The sequence below is a fragment of the Micrasema longulum genome, unplaced genomic scaffold (assembly GCF_059751315.1).
Source record: "Micrasema longulum isolate JH-2025_06_02 unplaced genomic scaffold, ASM5975131v1 h1tg000352l, whole genome shotgun sequence".
Lineage (NCBI taxonomy): Eukaryota > Metazoa > Arthropoda > Insecta > Trichoptera > Brachycentridae > Micrasema > Micrasema longulum.
In genome coordinates this window covers 64,959-74,765 of record NW_028277554.1, presented here as the reverse complement: position 1 = coordinate 74,765, position 9,807 = coordinate 64,959, and the positions used below count along the sequence as shown (strand labels likewise).

Here is a 9,807-nt window from a genome sequence, read left to right as displayed (position 1 = left end):
TAATAATTGTTTAAAACTTGCAAACATATTAAAAATGGTACAAGAAAGAGCTTGGTAAAAAGTTTGAAACCTTTTTGTTAAAATTTAAATCAAGAAATGTTACAAATTGTATTTTTTAAAAGTATGTTAGATTTCAAAACCATATTCTGAAAGATAAGCCTTTTATTTTAAAACCTGAAGCAGTAAGCATCGCTAATTTGTCTCCAGGTTTGCTGGCTTGCTCTCCGCAAGGCTCCATCGAGGGTTATGGATCTTGCTCCGTGAAGCCAATCATCGCTCAAGCTGATCCACTTGGTTCCCCTGATAATCGGTAAGTTTAAAGGGACTTTAATAAGTTTTCGCTGTTTCTTTTTACATCAGGCAATACTACAGCCAACATCATCGAGAAGCTTCGTCGTCACTTTTTCTGACAACTGTCATTCTAATCATGTTACATTTTAAGGACTGTAAATGTTATACTTGTTTGACTGTTTATGCTATGAAACATCGCCTCTGTTACTTCAATACTTTTTATATTTAAACCCTGTATTTATTGTTAATTTGCAGCATACCTATGTTATAATGTCTTATTAAATTTTTCTTTATTATTTCTTTATTTTCTGCTGATTTAATTTACAATTTTCAGTGCTGCAGAGCACGATTTATTTTATAATTAAAAAAATACATACAGGAATTTGTTACCCACTAAGTCTAAAGACTTCGGTGGGACTCATTTTTTTTATAACAGGTTTATTTTACATTTATTTTATTTATATTTTACGAATTTATTTATAAACAGGCACTATAAAGTATCTAGAAGATATTTCTTCAGTTCTTTTTTTTTTCATTTAAAGATCTTTCATGTTAATGATGGTTTGTGGGAGATCTTTGAACAATCTTGTAACAACGCAATTTAATGTTCGCTCTCCGAAGTAATTTGTAATTCGGGGAATGAGCCCTTAGTTTTTAATCTAGTATTGTGAGTGTGATTATAATTTTTATACTGTGTTCAGGTGTTAAGTTTCATTTTAATTGTTTTTCAATATTATTTTATACTTTGTCAAAGGCGTAAGCCGTCGAAATAAATAAATAAATAATGATAGTTCTTCTAATATTAATTTAAATCAGAATGTTTTTTTTTTACAGTTTTCAATACGTGTTGGCGGCGGCTACATCTATTGCCACGAAGAGCAACGAGGACACACTTACGTACTTAAACCAATGCCAGTCTTATGAGATCAAGCTTAAAAAACTAGGAGATTTAAGCCACTATAGAGGAAAGATATTAAAGGTAAATACAGTCAAACCTCGTTTTTACGTTTTCCGCTTTTTACACCAAAATATTTCGGTCCCATTTTTTCCATACGTTCTCATTCAATATTCCCCCCAATTAACGTTTTTTACGTTCATCATAACCCCGGTTTTACGTCGAATTTTTTTCATAACTCATTCGATCTGTCAGAAGACGAGCCGCGCGCCGCCGCGTGAATGGAGAATAAAATCGAGGCAAATAAAAAATGTGTAAATTATTGTCTCAAACTAAATTCAAAGTAGGTGCAGTGTAATTGACCATTTTGTTTAAGTGTCTAATTTTGACGTTTTACTAAATAATGACATGCACAAGGAGGGGAATGCATTTACAAAAAAATGGAAAGATGTTGTTTTTTTGTGTATAAAAAAGTTTGTTTTTGAATGTTTACAAACAGAATTTGTTTTTTGTTGATCTTAATCAGATCTTTTCCTTAAATTCCTTATAATTTCTGCTCATTTATTTGTTTTTACTGGATTTTTGGTAATACTAAAATAACATTAAATTCAGTACATTTTTAAAAATCGTTTTCTTACGTAAGTACCACCCTCTGTTGGTGAAAAGACCGGAGTTTGACGTTTGCAAAAAGAACGCCATATTTGAAAAAATATTTCTTTTATGTTTTGGAATTCAACCTAGGTACCGACTTAAATCCATTATTTGAATATTAACAATTTTTAGTTTTAGTACCAACCTACTTATCAATGAAAAGTATTTTTCAAAGCTTATAGCAGGCAAGCCGACATTCGGGCAGGACGTCTGTCGGGTCCACTAGTTATATTATAAATATACAGTAAAACCTCGTTTTTACGTTTTCCTGCTTTTTACACCAAAATATTTCGGCCTCATTTTTTTCCACACATTCTCATTCAATTTCCCCCCCAATTAACGTTTTTTACGTTTTTCATAACCCCGGTTTTACGTCGAGTTTTTTTCATAACTCATTCGATCTGTCAGAAGACGAGCCGCGCGCCGCCGCGTGAGAATAAAATTGAGGCAAATAAAAAAATGTGTAAATTATTGTTTCAAAATTGTTTGTAAATTATTGTTGGGGCCTTTCTTGTAAAACCAACATTAAAAAATTCAATCTTTACAAACCTCGGCTCTTAAATGAATTAACAAATCGCAAGAGGTACCCGAACTTTTTAAAAAGCAAGGGTGCCTGTCCGTAAATGCTATTCTATGGCTCAAATTTGTTACTAGATACCGATTTGATGGTAACTACCAGAAAAGGCATTTACATTCACATAATACAAGGCTAGCACAACGTGAAAGCTTGTCAGTACCGAGATTTGTAAAGAAGTATGGCCAAAGAACACTTCATTATATAATTACATTTTTTTTAAATAAAATTCCTAAGATGATTTTAAAAGAAAATGTTGACAAAGCTTTTAAGAAAAAAAAAATTAAATAGTTAATATGTAACAAAGCTTTATATTGATTATCATTTGTCATCTATTTTAATTTTTATAAATAAATTTTGTGTAAAAATTAGGTATGCTTTTAGTTCCTCTTCTTCGTTTTTTCATGGCCTTTTCACATCTCTACTCGGCTGTTCTGGCCAGTGTCAAGTATTTTTTTTAGCATATTTACACATGTGTTAGTAATATAATATGTACAAGTTAGTATGTTAGTATTCAATATAATATATACATATAATAATAAAACGTATTTCCAGCTTTACACCATTTACAACTAGATATTTACATAGGATTTGAAATACACGTTTATTGGGTGGGGACAGGAGAGTTAGAATATGAACAGGGAACGGGATATTACTATCAGAGAGGTCGGATAGGAAATCAGGATAACAATCATTTATGGGGCATCCAAAAAAATATCTTCCTCATCTAGCTGACATTCGCAAATGGCAGAGTCCCGGACATAGGTTCTGAAATGGCTCATATGTAACAAGGCTTTATATTGATTATTATTTTATGTTAACAGTCATCTTTTTAAATTTTTGAAAATAAATTTTGTGTAAAAATATGTACACTTTTAGTTCTTAATAATGTTTAAATTACTTTTTAAATGGATATAATTTTTTTAATGTTTCTCTTTGTAAAGGAAAAATAAGAAACCTGCTGACAGCCGGTTTCGCGTTTTAGTGGGTTTCATTATTTTTCCTTTTATATTTTCTGTTCATGTTTTTACCTTCTTTAATAAAAATATTTTTAAAAAATAAAACTAAATTCAAAGTAGGTGCAGTGTAATTGACCATTTTGTTTGAGTGACTAATTTTGACGTTTTACCAAATAGTGGCATGCAGTTGACGCATGTTTAGGAAGAATAAAGTCTTTACATCAATAAATTACGATGCAGAAAGTTAAAAAAATGGCAGTATAAATATTATTTGATGTTATACACACATAATGGGAAAAGGAGATAGTTTAAACAGTTATCATAAAAGTGTGAAACAGTCCGCGATGTAAATGACAGTTGAAATTTTGTGGTGCCATACTAAAAAAAGTGATACCATATAAATAAAATTTCCCAATATTTAGGGAAAATATCGTTATATGCATTTTATGCTAATTAAAATGTTTATTTTCGTGTGTTTTACATAAAATTATTTAAACATGTTTTTTTAAAAATTTAATTATAAAAAAAACTCATTGTGGTATTGATAGAAAAAATACAAAATATTTTTAATTATATCATTGGTAAATATGAATAATCCCCAATCATGACAGTTCTTACAATTTTTCTGCAGTGAATTTAATATAGTCTCATACAATAATAATATTTTATTAAAATTTAATTTTTAGCATACATTTTTCATTTCCTCACTTTAAAGTTTTACACATATACAGGTTGCATGTTATTCATTTTTAGTTTTCGCCTACATTGAGAAAGACTAATCTAATAAAATAAAAAATTGTTACAGAGTGTGATTACGATTTGCTTCCACGAGAGGCGTCTCCAGTTTGCTGCTCGCGAGCAGATGTCTCTCTGGCAGAGTGAACGTCCAGGGGAACGAATCGTGGAGGTACGATTATTCAATTGTTTATTGTCGTAGTAACATAAAATTTGGTCGCCTTGATTACTCCGCATTTTCTCTCAGATTAAAGGGTATTGATATTGAAAAGGTGGACAAATTTAAATACCTCGGCAGCATTCTAACAGAGACCGTCGACCCAGATATAGAAATTAAATGCAGAATTGAGACAGCAAGAGCTGCTTTTAATAAAATGAAATCCCTCTTCTGCAATGCTAATCTCAACTTGAAAATAAGGCAAAGATTGGTAAAATATTATGTGTTGTCAGTATTGTTGTATGGCTGCGAGACTTGGACTCTGAAAGTGAACACTATGAATAGGCTAGAAGCTTTTGAGATGTGGTTGCATCGCAGAATGCTTAAGATATCTTGGACAGACCTGATAACGAACTCAGAAGTCTTAAGTCGAGCTAGAACGAACAGAGAACTCTTAACCACCATAAAAGTTCGTAAAATTTCATATCTGGGGCATATAATGCGTGGAGAAAAGTACCACTCGCTTCATTTAATTTTGAAAGGCAAGATTGAGGGTCACAGAGGGGCTGGAAGAAGACAGATGTCCTGGCTGCGAAATATACGAGACTGGACTGGCTTCAGGACTGTGGAGCAGATTTTCCGGGCAGCACAGGACAGGGAGACTTTTGCCAGAGTGATTGCCAACGTTGGGGATACCTGACAGGGCACTTAGAGAAGAAAATTGTCATCGTGATTATGATGGTGACATCAGGGGCGAACCGTGTATAGAAGCGATTATGCGCAGCTTACCATTATATTTGACTAACCTTAATAATGTTTTATCGTAACTTTTTTTACAGAAAAACAAATAAATAATTAACATTTATTCTAAATCATTTTCACCGTTTGTATTTTTATAATAATATAAATACTAATATTAATAAAGCGCGCCCAGCGCCTGAGGTGAGCCAAGAAACTAGCCGATTATTCCAGCTTATTTTTTCATACAAATAGGTATACTGTATTTTTAATGTCTTAGCCCCAGTGCGGGTTTTTTCTCATAGATTAAACTTGTAGATTACACAAATTATTTGAAGATTCTTGATTTGGAAAACAGTATTTCAAACATTTTTTTTAAGGACTATTTTTCTTTGAGATGGTACTTTTGACATAAGAGCATAATTTTTTTTATTTAAATTTTTTTGTTTTTTTAACAATAAACATAAGTGATAAAACAGAGTATTAAAAAAATAAAGCATAATTACATAGCAATGAAATACATGTTAATAGTAAAAATATTATACCAAAAATCCTACAAAGGCATGGCCTGTTCGTGGGTATACAAGAAAATGATAATGAATTTTTGCTCCTATAATAAATTATGGATATAATTTTTGTGTAACATAAGAAAGAAAATGTAAAATATTCTGTAAAAGATTATATGGCATTTTTTTTCATAGTAATTAAAAAAGGAAATAAAAAATATTTAAAAAAACACAAAAATATTCCTTATTATTAAAGGGCAACAAAATAAATCATTATTTTCATACGTCATATTGCAGGACATATAGCGCTCCACGCGGCCGTTCTTAGCACTATTAATCACTAGAACAATTCGGCCAGTTGACATTTCAATTGAATACCTATCATCAACTGAATTCATAGTGATATTTTTTATTTATTTTTTGATGAATTATATATTAAAGTAATGGATAATAATATATCTATATAATAAAATATATTACGAAGTTACATCGTTTGAGTAGATTTCATGGATGAGAGTTGTTGTATCACACAGAACCACAGAAAAAATGAATTTATAGTATATATTACTTACATTATATTATGTACCTCCTATGTAGGTACAAATAAATGATATTTTTTTTAGCTTACCTGTAAATAAGATCACCATTCGCACTGGGTGACAATGATGATGATGTTAGTGACAATATCGATGATGATCTTGAATTTTTGAAAATGAAAAAATTATATATATTATTTCAGGTGGACGTGCCCCTTTCTTACGGATTGATTCACGTTTCACAGCCTTCTGACGAGCCCCTACTGAACACCGTGGAGATATTCTGGGATCCGGTCAAAGAGACTGGAGTCTACATTAAGGTATTTATTTATTCAACTATTTTATTTATTTTCTTTTATTTAGGAAACATACAGTACAGTTACAAAGTTTTATATTTTACACAGTTAGACTTAAATCTAATGGACCAGTGAAGTTTCTATATTATAAAGTAATTATACGTAGGGTTATTAATTAAAGTACAAAAAAGGGAAGGAAAAAAAACAGAAAATAAACTAAACAAACTCTTTATTGCTCACTAGTTCGACCCCATCTAGAATACGCTTCTCCTATTTGGTCTCCATTCTGCAGGACTCATATTGACCACATCGAGTCTGTCCAGCACCGTTTTCTAAGAAAAGTGGCATGGTTGCTCGGATTACAAAGGGGAAATTATTCCTATTTTGAAATAGAGCAATCTCTTAATCTGTCTTCATTGGAGAGACGTAGAACTGAGATGGACCTTATATGCATTTTCAAAATACTTAATGCTTTAAGTGATGTCCCATCTCTGTTGCAATCAATTTCTTTTCATGTTCCCAACCGTGTCACCAGAAGTCAAAATCTGCTATTTATAAAATCTTCTAAGAGCAACTTTGGTTTTTATGCCCCAATGTCCAGAATGTGTAGATTAGTCAATTCATCACACGACTTGGAATTCTTTGGGATAGATCTTCCGGCTTTTCGTAGATCGACTAAACAGTGTGGGATGAAGTTGGATCGGCATGGTTTAGCTCGAATTCTTAGGTCTTTCGTTTTTTGAATATATTACAATTATTGTTTTGCCCTTGTTTGTCTTTGCTAAATAGTTTTATGTTCTTTTTGTTCAGTTTCTTGCATTTATGTTTCTTCATGTAACTGTTGTAATTGGCTTAGCCCATATATATATAATAAATAAATAAATAAATAGAAATTGTTTAAAAATTAAAATTAAAGTTGAAAAATTAAGAAAATTTGTAAAAGTAATTAAAAGTTAAGAATTAAAATAAAGAATGAAAAACATGCTCAGATGTAAAAATAAAAAAAAATAATAATAACATTTTTAAAAAAAGAAAAACATAAATATACACATACATATTTTAAGGGATTCAAAGAAACGATGAGACGAATCTTTAAATAAGAAAATAAATTTCAGTCAATTTAAAAACATCTTCAAAATTAATGACAAATAGTGAGAGCAGCAATATATTGATTTCATATACATATACAATATAAGTAATCAAAAGTAGTTTAAAAGTATAAAAACATGCGAATGCAGCAGAGAAAAAAGAAAAATAACAGGTATTGGTAATATTTAAAAAAGCAATACAAGGAGAAGATTTTAAACCAAAAGTAGTTGTTAAAATTTCAGTAAAGCAATTTTCGCAGTAATACAAATAACTGTGAACAACAATAAAAATAATGTGACCTCACTGGGGTGGGGGTTACCCGTGCCGAGTGCCGAGGACAATTAACAATATACTTTTTTTTGAAATATTTTTACATTTGAGAATAAACAAAGAAGACTAACTTAATAATAGAGATAATTATCCATTTTTCGCCTTTTGAAACATTTTCTCGTGACTAATTGTTTTAATAGACAGTGGAAGTAGGTTATTTTATTTAAATTTATTTCCACAGAGGGAAAAAAAATTTGAGAAGGGAATATGGAAGTCTAGGCATTTACAGGGCTTATGACCTGTCATTGGCTGGTTCAAGTGGCCACTTTACATACTGTGTAACATTCACCATTCTGCCCATGTTTGAACAGCCACATTTCCTCAACCCTTCCATCTGTTGACTTTTGTGAAGTAAAAGAGCTGAAACCTTTATCACGTAGGTGAGATTCATCCGGCTGAACCAAATCACCTTCTAGGCAACGGTTCAGCGGTTCAACGGTTCGGTTGGTTCAGCCGGATGAAGCAACCGAACCGTTGACTTCCATATTCCCTTCTCAATTTTTTTTCCCTCTCTGTTGAAATAAATTTAAATATGAACAACTCCCTAGGGAGGAAATCCAGCCAGTCTGCAAGCATTTGGACATAATCAAACATTGTTAGGTTATTTTATTTTATTAACATAAACGGCAAATCTGCCTTTTACAAAAATTTATAATACTAACATATTTGGCTTAATATATATATATATTTTTTAAAAACATAAATTTCCTTATACCCAAGATTTATAAAAAAAAATAAACCCGTAAATTATACAAGATTTATATTTTAAAAATTATACAGCATATTCAGTAGAAAGTTTAAATAATAAAACATTCTACAGTAATACAATAAGAAAATCATAAGTACTGTTTCATACAGCTGGGCAAAGTGTACAAAAAACTGTTTATATCATGAAATGCATGAATAAATAAATATAATTACCATTCACCATCTTTGAAAAAGTTTAAAAGGTTTGTTCTATAGGAACAATACCCTACACTAAATATATCAGATACGTGGGAATAACTATTGCCGAGTTCATGAAGTCTATTTAATACGGCATTGCAAGTATACACTGTCCGTGAATTGTTGCTACAAAACGGTGGCACTTGTCTAGTCATTCTTCCAGGCACCCTGAAATTAATGAGAGATAATAGTTCAGGGCAATCCCATATTGAATTTACAATTTTGTAAAAACTTAAAAGGTCTCTCTCTCTTTACGACAGAAAAAAAAATCGTAATCGGGGGTCTAATGAAGTGCCTTAAACACCACTGTGTGCGGATAACGATATGGTATTATCGTCTAAAAATAAAGGAAAGGAAGAAAGTATCTAAGCAAAAGATAATATCGGTTTAATTATTTTTTTGCTTCAGGTGAACTGCATTTCCACGGAGTTTACGGCTAAGAAGCACGGCGGAGAAAAGGGGGTTCCGTTCCGTCTCCAAGTGGAGACTCTTCTGCCGGGAGAAGGGCCCCCAGGGTCCGGAGTACCCCTGGAGTCGCCCCCCATAGACAGGAGGCTGCATGCGGCAGCTTGTCAGATCAAGGTGAGTTAAACGAGTGCCGTTTGACGGAAAGCCAGCCTTCGACAGATGGCGATACGTGACAACAAACGGAATACTGGTTTTGACATCTGTCATCATGACGCATGGTGTCTGTCAAAGTTTGAAGCAAAAAGAACGATTAGCTTGGTTTTTACGGCCGTCGCAAGCGAGCAACTTGTGTAAACTGCAAAATGTAAACTCTCGCCTTCCGGGCTCTTTATAGACCTGGGCTTGGAGGGCGAGAACTATTCACAATAGAACGTAGTTATGCGGAAAGCAGCCAGCCATAGAAAAGTGAAACTGAGATAATAGCACTCTTGTAAAAAGAGTGAATACACAAATCTACACAACAGTTATAATGTTTTTGACTTTAACAAATGATAAACAATGACAATATTGTTTTTTTTTTATATGACAAACAAAAATCGAATTATGTACTTGACCAGTTTTAATGATTTTTAAAGAACCGTAAGATTTTTCTAGTGCTGTAGGTGTTTTTCGCGAATATAAAAATTCCATTTTTGTA

General features: G+C 31.9%; 1 protein-coding gene across 1 annotated transcript in view; it reads left to right on the top strand.

Moving 5' to 3' along the window:
- The first annotated feature begins 1 nt into the window (after window position 1).
- gem (transcription factor CP2 like gemini) overlaps window positions 2-9,807 on the top strand; it is a 57,694-nt gene continuing 47,888 nt past the window's right edge. Inside the window, exons 1-5 of the mRNA XM_088225372.1 lie at window positions 2-310; window positions 1,126-1,270; window positions 4,176-4,277; window positions 6,246-6,362; window positions 9,111-9,284. Coding sequence (XP_088081498.1) covers window positions 4,233-4,277; window positions 6,246-6,362; window positions 9,111-9,284 — 336 coding nt within the window. The 5' untranslated portion in view covers window positions 2-310; window positions 1,126-1,270; window positions 4,176-4,232. The remainder of the gene's footprint in view (window positions 311-1,125; window positions 1,271-4,175; window positions 4,278-6,245; window positions 6,363-9,110; window positions 9,285-9,807) is intronic.